General features: G+C 39.1%; 1 protein-coding gene across 6 annotated transcripts in view; it reads right to left on the reverse strand.

Moving 5' to 3' along the window:
- Positions 1-17,266, reverse strand: part of BABAM2 (BRISC and BRCA1 A complex member 2) — a 454,559-nt gene that overhangs the window by 201,180 nt on the left and 236,113 nt on the right. For all 6 annotated transcript variants that reach the window (XM_050754004.1, XM_050754003.1, XM_050754001.1 and 3 more), the window contains one exon: positions 8,705-8,814. In XM_050754004.1, coding sequence (XP_050609961.1) covers positions 8,705-8,814 — 110 coding nt within the window. The remainder of the gene's footprint in view (positions 1-8,704; positions 8,815-17,266) is intronic.

A 17,266-nucleotide genomic window follows, 5' to 3' on the forward strand; every position in this document is an offset into this window, starting at 1 on the left:
TTTAGGAATTGGCTACAGGGGAAGGTGTGTTACTCTCCAAACTATATTTAAACTTTTTATGCATATATATTTTTCTGGGGTGAAGTCTATGGCTCTCATTAGATCTTCAAAGAGGTCTGTGTCAATCTGCTATTCCTTTAAACATACTGTGTCAACTTTGGTTATTTTTAATCTCTGGTGTTGTACAGTTTCCTTATGATACGTCTAGGTGTCAATTTCTTTTTATTTGGCCTGTTTGAGATTCACTGGACTTTCTCAATCTGAGGGTTGATATCTTCCATCGGTTCTGGGACATCCTGGGGGCATTTTCCCTTCTACTTTCTGATTTCTTTGCTCAACGTTTTTGTTAACTAGCACTTTGCATCTCAGACCTTCCACTGAGGAATGTTTTCCTACTTGTGAATAAATACAAATGAACAGCAACTGCATAAAACAGTAATGATCGGTGTGAAGAGCTTTGCTGTTAAGAGATAGTGTTAAACTGGAAATCATGAATTTCTCATCTTCACGGCAGAAAAAAATTCTGCACGAAACCCTTGAGATGTTTTGTAGAAAGGTGCTAGGCCTGATTTTTTAAATTAAGATATAGTATATCTTATAGCTTTAGACTAATTATTGTGCTGTAGAGAGGAGTATAGCATTTAAGAGAAATAAGGCACAGAACTTCCCCAAGACTCAAAATAAATTTAAGACAGAACTTAAGGGTCAAACAAGTTTAAGAAACATGTACCAGTGAGATTTGAGTTATCACAGATTTATATACATCGTCTTTCTAAATGTGTATTTTCTGCCTAAAAAGGAAGCTAGATAAAAACACTGAGATATCACTAACTTAAGTGGCTAGGGAGGTGGGAGTTCTACACCAGAATGTTTCCAAAAATATGATATTTTGGGGCTGATTGATTTTCTCCCCCAACTAAATTCTGTTCTGGTTCTTTTTTGTAATATTTCAAAGCAAAGGCTGAGCTCTTGATCTTTTGGGAGGCACAGGCAAGACAAAAGGCCAAACTCACTAATGAAAACTTGCTGAACTTACTTTTCAGAATTCCACTCTAAGTCACGAAGAACCCTTTTGGCCCTCCTCCCAGACTAGTAAAACGAACATCGCAAGTCCCTAGAGGATAAGACAGCTCTCTCTACCAAAATCAAATACATATCTTCTCCTGAGAGCTGGCTGCCTTAGCATACTCAGGACCGTCTATTTATCAAAGGAGTAAAGAAAAAAACTCTCCAGGAGCACAATATTTATTATAGGATTATCTCACTGACTCAAGAAAACATGAGTAAGGTTAAATTAAACCATGTTTACTATTACGTTCTATTACTTAAATCCTAACACATGAGATCTGGAAGGTCTCTTTTTTGAGATGACTGATACAGATTTTTTTTTAAGGCAAGAATTTTTTTCTTTAAAATCTGTATCTGTTAGTTATACAAGTTTTCTAATTGCTCTAAAAATCTTTTAAGCATCTAAAATGAAAATTTTCCATTCTGTTGAGATATCAAATTTGGTGGTAAATAAAATCACATATACCAATATATTGAACTTGCTTACTGCTTTTAAAAAATGTATTTGATCCAATTTGTCTGAATTTAATATCCTTACTCAGCCATAATTTTAAGTAGTATTATTTTAATTTTCAGTTCGCCAAGTTTCCCTTTATCCCAGCCCTTGTAGATCCCAGGCTATCCAAATATTCCAAAAGAACATGTGTGCTGCCAGGCACGCTGTGGGGTAAAGGCAGGGGAGGGGAGGCTGGAGACGCCAACAGGGCTACATGAAGTCACACAGGTCACAGGAGATCAAAGTCATATTCCACCTCCAGGATTCAGCTGATAAACCACTCTTATGAAATAGGGCTCCACCTCTCAGAAACATGAACAAGTGACCATAAAGGAAGCTATCCTCCTGGCTAGCCACAAGGTACAACAACAAGAAATGACTGTGAAAACCCACGGTCTTAACATGCACATAGTGTCACAGCGTTCTGCCTCTCCAGCCAGACCTGTCAATGGAGACTATGGTTGCACTTGGGCAGGCGCCTGGCTAGGGCCAGCTTGGCCAGAGATGGGCTGTGGCTCATCAGCCCTCAATTGATGGAAAAGAGACCCAGGCCTTAAAGAGTTTAGAGGCCAGGGAGGCAATACGACAAAGGAGGCACAAACACAGAGGGAAAAAGTGTGGTGCCATTGTGGAGGCAGGCAGTGGTGGTCAGGAAAAGTTCCATGGAGGAGGCCGTGACTGAGAAGATCTAAGAACACGAGCAGGACTTTAACAGACCCTGCGGGGGAGGTAAATAAATTCAATGTTCTGGTCTAAGGAGTAGCCTGAGCAAGGTATGGAAGTGAAAAAAACACAAGGTGTGTTCAGGAAATCACAAAATTCTCAGTTTGGCTGGACAATAGGATACACGTAGAGTCCAACCTAGAGTGGAAAAGCGAGCAGGACTGTATCGCAGACTCTGAATGCCAGATGGAGAGTTGTGCATTTACTTCGCTTGGCAACAGAGAGGCATTGAAGCTTCTCAGCAAGGACGTTACAGGACTAGAATTTATTTCAGAAGGACAGTGACAGTTCTGCACGGATAAACTGAAATTGGAAGAAACTAGAAGAGTCCCTCAGGACCCATGGCAACTGAAAGACTGAACTAGGTAATGACAGTAGGAATAATAATACTCAGAGACATTGTGGAAAGTGGTTTGTAGTCCAAAACAACTGGCTGGCTAACGGGCATGAGGTATGTTCAATGCCTTTAAGATGTACCACCTGGGCACCAAGAAGACATGAGTGTCATGAATAAAAATAGGCTGTAAAGAAGAAACATTACCTTATTGGGGGAATGATGAGTTTAGTTTCAGGCCCTTTGAATTTGAGGTGTCAACTGAACATACAGATAGACATGTCTATCTAGTGGTTAGAGAAACAGATCTGTAAGCAGGGAGAAAAGCTGAGATTAGAAATGGGGATCTGGGTGTCATCCACAAACAGGCAATGCCACGAAAGTATCTAGAGATGTTATCACAGGAAGCACAATTTAGCATAATTTAATGGGTTGAAAAAAGGAAGTAGAAGCAGTGAAGGAGACAAGGAAGGATCTAAAAACTCCAACTTACAGAAGAAAAAAGCTATATTATAAAACATATGATAGGCATACTATCATGAGGATCAGATGGAATGGTAAAGTGAAAAGCAGTTTGAATATTTTAAAGTACTAAACAAATACATATCTGTTATTGTTACAGTACTGAATATTTAATCTCTAGAAAAGCCAGGCTTTCCATAATCTTCCAAAGCTCCTTCTCCACCAAGTCAAATGGAAATGTGATCTCCCACTCTCTTGACCTCTTATAGGACTTAATAAGTATTTTCTCAAGGAGCACTAACTAAGCATCAACCATGGGCCAAGCACAGCAGCAGGGTCTTTCTCATCTACCTCCCGACTTGGAATAGATGAAACGGAAACTTAGATTTATTCCTCTTCACAGAAGATGAAATGAAGCTCAAAAACGTTAACTTAAGCCAGTAAGTGAAGGAACAGGGGGCTTCTGATGCCATGTATTAATATGCCTTTTCTATTAAACCACAAGTCGCACCTTGCCGTATTTGTTCTTATCCCATTACTATAAGGAAATTAATTGGATGAGCCACATTTCATGTATGCTGACAGCCTCTGAAGCACCTAGCAAAGGGCCTCACACGTGGCCGATTCTCATTGGGTTTCTGTTGCCTGAAAGAACAAACATGCATATTGCAGGTACACCGGCCTCAATAACAGTGAGCGTTTGTGGGCTGGGAAGTTTTGAGTACTCATTTCCAAGGCAGATGTAACTTAACAAAAAGTTCTAAAAACAAATTCTGTACTTGTGAAAGATGCCACCTGGTCTGCCTCAGGGCTGGAGCCCTCTTTTTGTGCACCGAGTGGGAACAGCACAGGGAATGAGGAAGCTGGTTGTCTTTAAACCACTCCCACAAAGTGGCTCAAGCCAAGAAAAGGGCCCATACCTTTTGGGGAAGAGTGCTATGCAGATTCTTATGCCCATTTCACCTTTGGTTTCACTACTACAACTGCCAGCAGTCTGGGGAAGAGGGAAAGGTAGAACGTGTTTCGCGCCAGCTCTGATGATGTAACCTTAAAACTCACAGTTTTTCTGCCAGGGGAAAAAAAAGCAACTGGTTGAGAAACTGTTTTTTCCCCTTTTCTAATATTCAACTAAAATCTAATTTGCATCACTGACTACTAGCTTTTTTTTTTTTTTTTTTAACATAGCTCACCACTGACTTTTTTCTTTTTTAAATTAACAGAACTTACTCATGTCTAATTCAACTGATTGGTTTTGGTTCCTTGGAAAACAAATGTATAGAGCCAGAAGTATGTTTATTTCATAAATGTCCCTTGTGCAAGAACACAAAGTTCTTCTCAGAAGCATTTACTCTGCAAGCCATAGAAATGCACAGTGGGAGACCGGTAAACAATATGCATCTAAGCATCGTTAAGGGCATGCAGCCATGTGCGGCAGGGCTGCCAGAGACGCCAAACAACTATTCCAGGACCCTGGGCAAACAGATTCAGAAGTGGGATCACATTTCAGAGCTTCATCAAATTAGAATACATTTCGGAGTCTTCTACCAACGAATCTAACAGATGTTCCCTTTTGTCAGGTTTGTCTAATTTGTAGTCTTTTTAGGGTACAACAAATCAATATTTTTTCCTACATATGATGACAAGACCCAAAAGTAGTCTTTTTCTTTTCCAATTGCTGGGAGTAGTTAACGTGAGTATAATATCTTTGCCTACTGCATGGACAAGCTGGGACAGAGGAACAGTCAGACTGGAATGGGGTTCACCCCAGGTCCACGATATTTCTCTATGCCCATGGAGGAGATGGTGGGAATGCAAGCCTTCTCTTGGTAATTTTTACCCAGTGTGGATGGGACTATTGGTCTCCCCTGAGCCTCTCCCTGTCGAATGTACTGCATGGGGCTTGGGACTTCCTAGAAAGAGCCATAGCAGAAGCCAAAAGGAGTACAAGCCTCAGCTGGGGCAAGAGTTTGACATCGGCTTTGGGCAGGTCCACATGGGATGCTTTTCCTATGACTCTTGAAAGAACTCTCCAAGTCTGAGTCTATAATCAATGCTTGGATAGCTAAGAGTTGACAAGATAGTATAAAACACAGAACACAAATGAGAGCTTAGCACAGTCAGTTCTCAAAACCTATCCCATGACTATGGCCCTCTTGAAATGGCATTATGTCTGTTCTATGCTCTGAACTCTGGAAGAATTAATCAAAAGTATTAACAACTTTAGCAAATATCTAAGCCCTTATAGAAGTCATACCCCAAGTTTATTTCTTTTATGTTAATCTTTCTCTAAAACCTCGTTTTGAAAACTTCTACTTAAAGATATAAGAATGTGGCCGGGCGCGGTGGCTCACACCTATAATCCCAGCACTTTGGGAGGCCAAGGTGGGCGGATCACGAGGTCAGAAGATAGAGACCATCCTGGCTAACATGGTGAAACTCCGTCTCTACTAAAAATACAAAAAATTAGCCGGGCATGGTGGCAGGTGCCTGTAGTCCCAGCTACTCGGGAGGCTGAGGCAGGAGAATGGCGTGAACCTGGGAGGTGGAGCTTGCAGTGAGCTGAGATCGCGCCACTGCACTCCAGCCTGGGCGACAGAGCGAGACTCCGTCTCAAAAAAAAAAAAAAAAAAAAAAAAAAAAAAAAAAGATATAAGAATGTTTGGTAGTTTGTTTTGGTATTATAAACGTAGTTCTACCAAGTGAATTTGTATCAAGCAGGTAAAAAGTACAAGACCTTTCAGTGAGGCATTTTCCAATATTTTGGTGAGAACTACTTATTCACCTAGAAGACTGCCAATTAGGCAACTGATAACTGTGTATTGCATTTATGCAAGGCATTAAAGAAAAGACTTGTCCTGTAGCTTGCAATTCAGCAAAAGATTTTAAATAATCTGTATCACCAATTAAAGCTATGATGGGTAGATTATAATATAAATATAGATTATAAGATTAATATAAATTCAGTGTTACAAAGAGCTCTGGGGAAGGCTAGACTAATTGTCCTCAGGGGAAATGGCTGGTAGAGATGGCATTTGAATAAGGCCTTAGAAAGGGTATAGTATTTCAACAGGAAGAGGGGGTTAGAGAAGGGCCTTGGACATGGAAGGAGCAGCTTTAGCAAAGGTACAGAGGCAAGAGACTGCTGGCAACGTAAGAAAACTTCAAGTGCTCAGGTCTGGCTGAAGGACACAGTATATGAGGGGAAGTAACCGAAAAATGATCTAAAAGGGTATGCTGTGGAGAATTCTTAACATAAAAAAGAAGAAGGAAAAAAAAAAGGAGGAAGGACATGAGAAAGCTGGACTTTGGAGACAGGAAAAATGACTAAATATATCTTTCCCTAATCATTTCCCACACATTTTAGATTTTTAGAGTGAGAATACTTTATTAGCAAGTTTATTTGCAAATTAGGTGTAGTAACTTCCAAGAAAAACAACCTAGCTGCTGGAACAAATGTTTTTCTGAGCTGGCAAACTATTGCCTGCAACTTAACTAATATATTCATATTGCCCACATCTTGCAATTGTTTCATTAACTCTTTTCTCATCACCAAAGCACCTTTGTAATTTAACTCATTAGTTACACAATGAGTGGCTACGCTAGAACTGGTACTTGCTCCCTTATTTACCCATCCTCTCTTTTTCTGCCCCAGCTTATCCCTGCTAAACACTCACTCGTTCTTCTCCTATGAACTATATCAATAATAATAACATTCATGGCTATTACTTGCTGAGTGTTTGCTATAGTGCCAGGCCCTGTGATTAATGCTTTATAAACAGTATTAATATAATCCTGAAAACAACACTACGAAATAGGTATTATTATGTCTATTTTATGACTGAGGAAACAAGCTCAGAGAAGTTATATTTTGTGCCAGCTGGTGAGCGGCAGGAACCAGGTTTAAACCAGATCTGCTTGACTCACAGCCCGTGCCTTATGCCACATCATTCTACTGCCTCTGGTATCCACTGATCGCTTACTAATATGGGTCAGTATTTTCAATTAAAAAAATAATAAAAGACTCTTTGGGGCCAGGCACTGTGGCTCATGCCTGTAATCCTAGCACTTTGGGGTGACGAAGCGGGCGGATCACCTGAGGTCAGGAGTTCAAGACCAGCTTGGCCAACATGGTGAAACTCTGTCTCTACTGAAAATACAAAAAATTAGCTGGACGTGGTGGCTTGTGCCTGTAGTCCCAGCTACTCGGGAGGCTGAAATCCGAGAATCACTTGAATCCTGAAGGTGGAGGTTGCAGTGAGCTGAGACTGCACCACTGCACTCCAGCCTGGATGACAGAGTGAGACTCTGTCTCAAAACAAACAAACAAACAAAACAAAACAAAAAAACCATTCTTTGGGAGGCCGAGGCAGGAGAATCACTTGAACCCAGGAGTTTGAGACTAGCCTGGGCAATATAGCGAGACCTGGTCTCTACAAAAATAAAAATAAAAAAATTAGGCATGCATGGTGGCGCCTGGAGTCTTAGCCACTTGGGAGGCTGAGGTAGGAGGATCACTTGAGCCCAGGAGGTTGAGGCTGGTCATAAGCATGCCAATACACTCCAGCCTGGGTACAGAGTGAGACGCTGTCTCAAAACAAAAATTAAACATTCATTGAGTGCCTGCTACTGTAAAATCCTGTTCTAGGTGCTGTGTCAGATATATTTTTAAAAAAGAGAATGCCTATAGATTATTGATGTTCATAAGCTCCCATATTTGAGTATAAATAGCTGTGTCATATTGGTTTTTAAGATGATGTGTCCATGATTTATAAATTAGAGCAACTAAGGTGGGAAGGTGTAAAAATGGCTCAGTATTTTTACTAAGAATGCTAGATAGTGACCACATCTACTCACAGACAGAAATCAGTCAACTGTGACTAAATGACTCACAGAGAAGTTTAATAATACATTTCAATCAGAGTCTGTAAAAACTCTCTCTGCTGATGAAAAATCTGTCCTGTCAGAAGTTCCCAACCAAATCTGCTTATAATCCATTTTCAATGAACCGCAGCTTCCTTTGAAGTAGAATAAGCTACTAAAGCATTTCACCCACAATACGCACACTATGAATCCAGGCCTTACAAAATTCATTACTGATGAATAATGTTACTTGGTTAGAACACAAATGCGATATCAAACTACTTCTGCCATGTAGCCTGAATGTTGTGTAAAATTATACACAGTTACTTCGATGCAGCAAAATAAAACATATTATCTTTTTAAGCTATCTATTTTTAATATGAGCTTTACTAACTTCTGAGTCAGTTTTTGCTAAATATTTTAAAGATGTTTAGTAGCCCACTGTGGGCTACAACTATTCGAACTCCAGGGAACATCTGGAAGGAGTCCCAATTTTGGACTCAGTCTGCCTATTCTTTTCTCTCTACAAAGGTACAGTATTCATGTTACCAAATGCACAATAACACTTGCCAAAAGGGTGTAGCAGCAAGTACTAACTGCATTTACTCTGCAATTGAAACTCTTAATATGATGAATTTTTTAAGGAAACAAAAGTCAATGAAGAGAAATAAATGTAAGAGTTCAAGAGTGGCAAAAGAAAGAATGAGACATATTGGTTAGCAAGAAGTAGCACCGGGCTACCTAATGTTAATGACACTTACTGCTCAATTCGAGGTGACAAGTACAGCTTGGGGTACACCTGGGTGGCTTCAGTGTCCTCAAAACTAACAGAGAGGAGGGCCACATCTTCTCCAGGGTCTTCATTTACATCCTTAAACAAGAAGTAAAAACACAACATCAGCACCTGTTCTCCTAACATCTTATTAGTGACAAGCTCACAGTCCACTGGCATTGAAGTCATGACTGTGAGTTACCCTTATTCCACTTTAGCTTAGCTGCTTAGCACATCCTTTCCACACACCTACCCACTCCTCTAGAGGGATGGATTTTAAACTTTCTGAGCAAAGCCCACCACAGCAAAGCGAAAGACCTCCACCTATCTCACTTGTTCCCACATTCGGGGGTAAGGGGCAGGTAGTGAACCCGGTGGTAACAAAGAATTCAGCAAAAATATAATTAAGTTGCAGTAAACATATTACTATAAACATAATTTATATCCTAAAACATCAAAAAAATTAAAAATCCAGTAATTTTCTTATACCTACCTTGACAGTATGTTGTAAGTTATTTAAATAGCAAAAATTCCCAGGAAACATATCACCATGAAGAGTGTCACCATACAAGCAAATGACAAGGGGGTTAGGTACACATCTACTTTGGCAAAATAATAATGGATGATTCACATGCCAACCACAAGACATACATATTTAAAAGTCTAGTTATAAGAACACTATAAGACAAAACATTGTTGATCCAAGTATGTACCAATAAATATCGTGAGGTTAACCAAATAACACACAATAAGCTAAACTGATAATGATAAAACTAAACTTACTGTAATTTATAATTAAAAAGCAAGAATAGCAGGAACTGAATATTATAAACAACTCAGGCCAATGCTGATGATACACTGATGAAGTGTCCTGAATCAAAATTGTGGAATTTACAACTATGTGCACGTGCTTTATGATTATTGCCAAGCACCAGGTGTCTGCCAGGCTTCTGAATAAAATACTGAATTAAAATAAATCTCGTAGCACACATTGATTTTAATTTGTGAATACCAAATTTTAATAACTCTTCATTTATTTTTGGTTGGTAGTGGCTCCAAGTCAAATATATAAATTTTAAACAATTACTAAACACTTAATATGTGTTAAACACTTAACATCTTCCACTCATAGAGACTGGTAAGAATGGACCTATATTTCTGGATCAGTTCATAGGTCCTCAGGAGGTTTCAGCAGCCACACCAGCAGCAAGAGAGGGAGGGGTCACACCTAGACTTTAAGACTCACTACTCATGAGCTTGCCATTGTATCTTCAACCTCAGATACAATGTCTTTTGTCCGTCAGGCCACCCTTTCTTTTCTTTCATCCTGGGAAGTTGGCCATCACTCATCCTGCTCAACTCCAGAACCTTCAGTCTCCTTGCTCTGCATTCTCTTGTGCCTATAAGATGGATGAGTGTGACATGTATACACAGGGACAAGAACCACAAGTCTCTCCCATCCTAAAAAAGAAACATTTTTAAAGGAAAGGAAAGAATCTTGCTGAACTCTACAGAGTTCCTTGGATTCTCTCTCCTCTCTCTCCTCCCCTTCACAGACTGCTTGGAAGAGTTATCTACCCACTCTCTATTCCCTTCCCTTCCACTTATCCCTTAGCCCACAACAATAGCCTACTACTGACCCACAAGTTCAATGAAGACCGTTCCCACCAAGGGTAACCACTAAATGCACCAAATGCTTCTCTGTCCTTTTCTTACTTGATGTCTAAACAATATTTGACATGGGTAACCACTTGCCTCTCCAAACTCTCTTTTCTTGCTGTTCTTTTCCTATCTCTTTGGCCACTTCCCTTTCCATTTTCTTTCTTTTCAAAAAAATTTTAGATCACAAAATTTAAAAAAATTTTAGATTACAAAATTTAGGCTTGTCTTACCAAGTCAAACCATACAGAAGTTTATAAAGAAAAAGCTCTTCCACTCCTCCCTTGCCCCCCATTTTTCAAAGTAACCAATATTAACCAATGTGTAGGTAGCTTCAAACTACTTTCTTTATGCTCATAAAAACATATACATGACACATTTGCATATAAACAGCTCTTTAACCTCCTGTTTTGTTTTCCCTAATGGAATCATACCGCTCCACCAACTGCTTTTTAAATAGCCACATAATATTTCATGGCATGGATTTATTTTTTATTAAACCATTTCCTTAGCAACAAACTTCAGGTTGTTCACAATTCTTGGCCACTTGATAGTGCTGCAATAAATATTCTTTTGTGTGTGTATGTGTGTGTCAGTGTGTGTACATGTGTGTGTGCACATCTGTTAGTAGTGGGACTTGTATTTTTAAATAGAGAACTAAAACTGAGCTTGTTGGGTCAAACATTATGAACATTTTACATTTCTAAAGAATTTGATAGATTATTTTCTAAAACTTTTGCAACAGGCTGGGCGCGGTGGCTCATGCCTGTAATCCCAGCACTTTGGGAGGCCGAGGTGGGTGGAGTACCTGAGGTCAGGAGTTCGAGACCAGCCTGGCCAACATGGTAAACCCTGTCTCTACTAAAAACACAAAAATTAGCCAGGTATGGTGGTGCACGCCTGTAATCCCAGCTACTCGGGAGGCTGAGGCAGGAGAATTGCTTGAGCCTGGGAGGCAGCTGCAGTGAGCCAAGATGGTGCCACTGCACTCCAGCCTGGCTGAGTGAGACTCTGTCTCAAAAAGAAATACATACATACAAATTAAAAATTTTTTTAAAATTGCAACAATTCACATTTGGACCTGTGAGTTTGTATAAGCCTGCTTCCCCTCATCCTGAATCACTGGATAACACTGGCTGTTACCACTGTTTTTAACATCTGGAAAACAGTATCTCCACTTAGATTCAATGAATGAGGCTGAGCAACTTTTTACTTATTTATTGATCATCTACATTTCTTTTGTAAATTTCCTAGTCAAATCCATTATCCATCTTGCTTTCAGGTTCTTAGTCTTTGTTGTTGTTGTTCATTGGATTTCTTAACCTTTTTCTGTCACATGTGCTAAAACTATTTTCTCTTTTTGAGTTTTTACTTCATTTGAGGGCTCTTCTGCCATCACAGAAAATTTAGATTTTTGCAGAGTTAAATCTGGTCAATAACTCTGAGGTTCTGTAACTACTTCTCTAGTTTTTAATCTTATATTGTTATAATTTTAGTTTTACATTGTAGATTTGCAATACCTCTGGAATATATTTTTAGGTGGCATGATATAAGAAGTATAGTTTTGTTTTGTCCTGTTCTGTTTCTAATTGGGTGAGGAGGGGGATGAGTGGGTAAGAGCAGGATCTTAGCACAGTATCTGGCATACGGAAACCACTCAATGTTAGCTGAATGAATAAATCAGTGAACAAATGAATGTTCATCCCTAACTTTTATTCTCTACATCTAGAGATTTTTCAGGAACCTACTTTACAAATTTTTTTGTCACCAATGATGCCTAGAAACTAAATGCTGGCTCTCTGCTCCTGGCCTTGTTAATACACCAAGTCCTCCAGAACTAGTGACTAAAAAAAGGAGAGCCCAGGTCAGAAGTCTGAGCTTTCTGATCACTTCTTGCTCTTTTATAGATGATAGAGTATTCAACTTTGAACTTTCCTTTCTGTAAAATGAGAATGAAAATTGTAAAAAAATATGGCCAGGCACGGTGGCTCACGCCTGTAATCCCAGCACTTTGGGAGGCCGAGGCAGGTGGATCACGAGGTCAGGAGATCAAGACCATCCTGGCTAACACGGTGAAACCCCGTCTCTACTAAAAATACAAAAAATTAGCCAGGCATGGTGGCGTGTGCCTGTAGTCCTAGCTACTTGGGAGACTGAGGCAGGAGAATGGCGTGAACCCGGGAGGCGGAGCTTGCAGTGAGCCGAGATCGTGCCACTGTACTCCGGCCTGTGTGATAGAGCAAGACTCCATCTCAAAAAAAAAAAAGAAAGAAAATTGTAAAAAATACTTAAGGTCTGCAACAAACAGAAACTACTCAATTGTATAATATGACTTTAAAACTCATCAAACATCTAAAACTAAGGCTAAAGCTGAGCTTGAAGACATTCATAGGAACGAATTCATTTTATGATCTAAGTGTAGAAGTAGCCCTATGTGAGTCAGATTGGTCAAAAAAGACAATTAAAAGAGAAATAACATTTACTTTCAGAAAACTTTCCCCAATAACTAAGATTTCTTATGTAAGGTCAAGGCTAGAGGCTATGATCACGAATCACATAACCTTGCAAAAAACACACTGCAAAGAACCAGGGGCCACCAAAATCCTTTTTAATTGGGGGCTTTATTCCATATGCCTACGGATAATTTATAATTATTTCCCTTTCTGACTTTCAAACTTTCAATTTCACTACTATTTCAATAAAGAGCGGAAATGCTTAGAGACAATCTTCCAAACAAACAGAATGACCCTGGTTTATATAATCAGCATTTATCATCTGGCATCCTGAAAAAAGTACATAAAACATGAGTCTGAATATGAAACTAGTTATTTCCAGGAGTTCGTTTTATATGTTTTATTCCTGTTGGTATGGCACATGAGATTTCCCTGAAATGGTATTTGATTCCTAATGGATATCTAAGTTTGAATTTGAGTGCTTAAACAAGCCCATAGAATTCCAAAAATACAAATCCACACAGTGCTGTTTCCAGTTTCTGCAACTCTAACAAGCATGTACATGTGTTCCCTCCCATCTGGGAAATTAGAAAAGAAGCTCCTGTACCATGGTTCTGAGAAGCTAACATTACGGATGATTACTGTAACCACTAATGGCAGCATTTGGAAAACAGGGGGTGGTTACAGCAAAGTAGGGGACATTTAAAAACGTACAAGTATACATTTTCAGGGCTCTCTATCTGCACCATTTGAAACTGCAAAAGGCTTAAAATGGGAGGAAAGATACCGAATTTGATAAAGCTAAAGAAGAATATTGTCTCCCACCTTTATAAAAGTCTGCCAGGCACTGACACACATACAGTGAAGCAATAATGGCCATGATACTCTGGTGAGATGTAACAGTGGGTCTGGCTCAGCACCTGATTAAAGCCAAAAGTTCCTATGGCGTATAATGAATATTCACTATAGGTGAGCTCCTGGCAGGCTGGGAGATTTTCCTGTTCAATCTTGCACCCCTAGTGTCTGGAACATAGTACATACAGAGTAACTGGTGGAAAAAAACAGAATTAATGCAGAGATAACTAAAAGAATGAGTAAATGAATGAAATAAACCACCAAACTAGCTTTTCTAAACAGAGGAATATTTGGGTTCCAGGACGGATGTTATAAATGATGGAATTAAGTGGAAAATGCTCTCAATAGGAAAGATTCTCAGTATTTATTTCTTTAATTCCTTAAGTCTATGCTTACTAAAGATTTTATTTAAAAAAAAACAAAAACAAAAAAAACCCAACTCAAGTCCGAACTATGTATCGCCAAGGATACACCCATTAATAAGAGAAAATACTTCTGGTCAGATCATAATGGTTCATTTATATAACTATTCTCAATTGGGGCTCTTTGCAAATATCAAAAGAGTGTAGAAAACAACAACAATTAGCCTTGGAAATGAAAGTAAACCAAGTACAATTTATCATTATGCTCTACTCCTTTGATATGCTAATTATCCCAAGTAACGATAGCAGTCATTAAACAAGTCCCTATATGTTGAGAACATTAGTGTCAATATAGGTACAAACTACCAATTAACTAATTGCTGAAAGACATTAGCTGAACCAGAAATACCGCAAATCCCAGGTCACGTAACAGGACAGTAAAAGTCATTGTATTTCTCGATTCAAAAAGGCTAAAGTTATAACTGTTACTAGCAAAACCACTCAGGAGGTATAAATGGCTATACAGAAGCTATTACACAGTATGTCAAAAATCAGGTAAGTGCTTCTGTGTTTATCTGTTTATTGGCCTTGAACTCCTGGGCTCAAGTGATCCTCCTGCCTCAGCCTCCCAAGTAGCTGAAATTACAGGCATGAACTACCACACCCACCTAAGTAAGCACCATTTTAAAATGGTATTAAACTAGACTCAGAATTAAGTGTAATTCCTCAAGTAACCAAAAACTAGGTCTAGGTAACTACTTCATTACACAAAAGTTATGAGTTTTGTCACCTATTCTGTCACCCAGGCTGGAGTGCAGTGGTGGGATCTCAGCTCACTGCAAGCTCCACCTCCCGGGTTCATGCCATTCTCCTGCCCCAGCCTCCCGAGTAGCTGGGACTACAGGTGCCCACCACCACGCCCAACTAATTTTTTTCTATTTTTATTAGAGACGGGGGTTTCACCGTGTTAGCCAGGATGGTCTCGATCTCCTGACCTCGTGATCTACCCGCCTCGGCCTCCGAAAGTGCTGGGATTACAGACATGAGCCACTGCACCTGGTCAAGTTATCAGTTTTTGACAAACTATATGCAATTTGCAAAACAGAATCCTATTTTAAAACATACACAGTGAGGTTAGTATTTTAGAGGCTCTGATATTCATCAAATTATATAAATTTAGATATTTTAAATGACGTTTTTTCAAGTGGGAGAGAATAAAACTCTCCTAGGGTACTACCATTCATTCAAGCATTTAACAAAATAAATAAAACATATAGTATGTTACAAATGTTACAGAGAAAAATTAAAGCAGGGAAAGAACATAAGGAATGAGGAGGAAATGAAAGTTTAAAAGGGGGTTCAAAGTTGGCTTTATGGAGAATCAGCAGTGGCCTTTCATTACTTCACAGAGACTGAAGATAAAAAGTGCTCTTGACTTGCTACATTATATATCAGCATATGCGGCCCCAGTCAAAATTTGAATTTGGGTTCTACTGGCATAAAGACATCACAATGGGTTACGATAGGAATATGGCAGGAATGAAATAAAATCTAAGCAGAAGAGATAGTTAAGAAGAAGGAAAGTGATATATGTAAGACCTTGATCCCTCTGCTGAGAGGTCTCTGTCTCATAATGATACTGGTCATTTCAGTAATTAGGTTATTTCCTCTTCATAAATATACGGGGAAATGTACACGTGCCAGGGAAAGCAGTATAGTCAGAAAGCAAAACAAATCCAAAAGTAAGGGAATACAGTTGAGCCAAACAGATGAGGAAGAGCAATAAATGGGTCCCCTGTGGCTAAACCTGGGGCTTTACTCCATGAAGAAGGATGTTGCAGCACTGGATTGGGGGTTCCAAAAGCCTAGTTACAGCCTATCTCCATCAAATACTGAGTTCTTGGTTAAAAATTATCTTGATATTTTGATATCCCTTATGAAGGCAGCATTTAGTAGAGTTACTTCTGATTTGGTTCCTCCAAATGAAAATGGGAGTAAAAATATTCTCCTCATCTAGTCCAGATAAAATGGGCTACTCTTTATACATTAGCAGAACCTGACTAACATCTTTGCATTTGCCATTCCCCTTCTTAAAAAGCTTTCTCTCCTTCTTTTCTTAATTGGTGTGGCTTTCAGTTTAACTCTGATTGTAAATTCACTTGGTCCATTGAGATTCCTTTCAATTACAATCTGATCTATGTCCTCCCTCGGTAGTTTTCCCCATGTTGCTTCATGAATTTCTCATGCTGTTTCAGCAATACATTTTTTATATTCCAAATAGATTGTGAATTTCTCGAGGGCAGGGTAGAGATCTCCTTCTTCCTACTAGGCCCAGTAATATCAGCTAACATTTATTCCATGTTTACTCAATAGTCATTGGCTTCCAGCTGTATATGCATTATCTCTAATCTTCGTAACAACTGTGTAAGGTAGAAACTATTATTTTCACTTGCAGATGAAGAAACTGAGGCTCAGAGTTCACTTGCTGATGAAGAAACTGAGGCTCAGAGAGATTAAATGATGAAGATGAGTTTTGAACCTATGTATGCTGACTCAGACCCTAGACTCTTAATCCTTATACTATATTCTCTAGCATGCTATTGGGCACAAAGAAGAGACTCAGCACCAGTGCTCCAAGAAATGTATAAAAAACTCGGAAACTCATATGCAGGAAAGATTTACTATACATTTATTTTTTCTACATTTAGTTTCTAAATAGTATGTCCCAAAGATCATGAGCAACTTAAGGAACCATTTCTTCTTCCCTTATTATCCAAGAATAAACGATCTTGTCTGCACCAGGCACACAGTGGATATTCAAAATAGGTTAAAAGTATATGCTTTATATGTTTTAATGTCTGCTTTTAGAAAGTACAGAGCAAGAGATTAAAATTAACAAATGTATAAAGACTAAAGGCTATAGAAGTCACTGTGCCAAATTAAATGCATTCACCTGACATCTTTACACAGACTCAGTTAATTAAGGAAGGAGACTGGCTTCTCTGAGGACATCAGTGAGGACCATGGCATTCTAAGGTGGTAATATCAACCTTCCTGCAATAATGTACAGTTAGGGCCATTCTATGATTAACTAACTATATTCAGTGAAAATAAGAAGCACTGATTGTCAGGTCAGGAAAGGATAACTGCAATGTTCTTGAAATAGCTATTTCTTACAGGGTGAGCCCAGGACACCAGGACAGAGCTGCTACCACCTGCCCA

Source organism: Macaca thibetana, chromosome 13 (assembly GCF_024542745.1).
Source record: "Macaca thibetana thibetana isolate TM-01 chromosome 13, ASM2454274v1, whole genome shotgun sequence".
Taxonomy (NCBI): Eukaryota; Metazoa; Chordata; class Mammalia; order Primates; family Cercopithecidae; genus Macaca; species Macaca thibetana.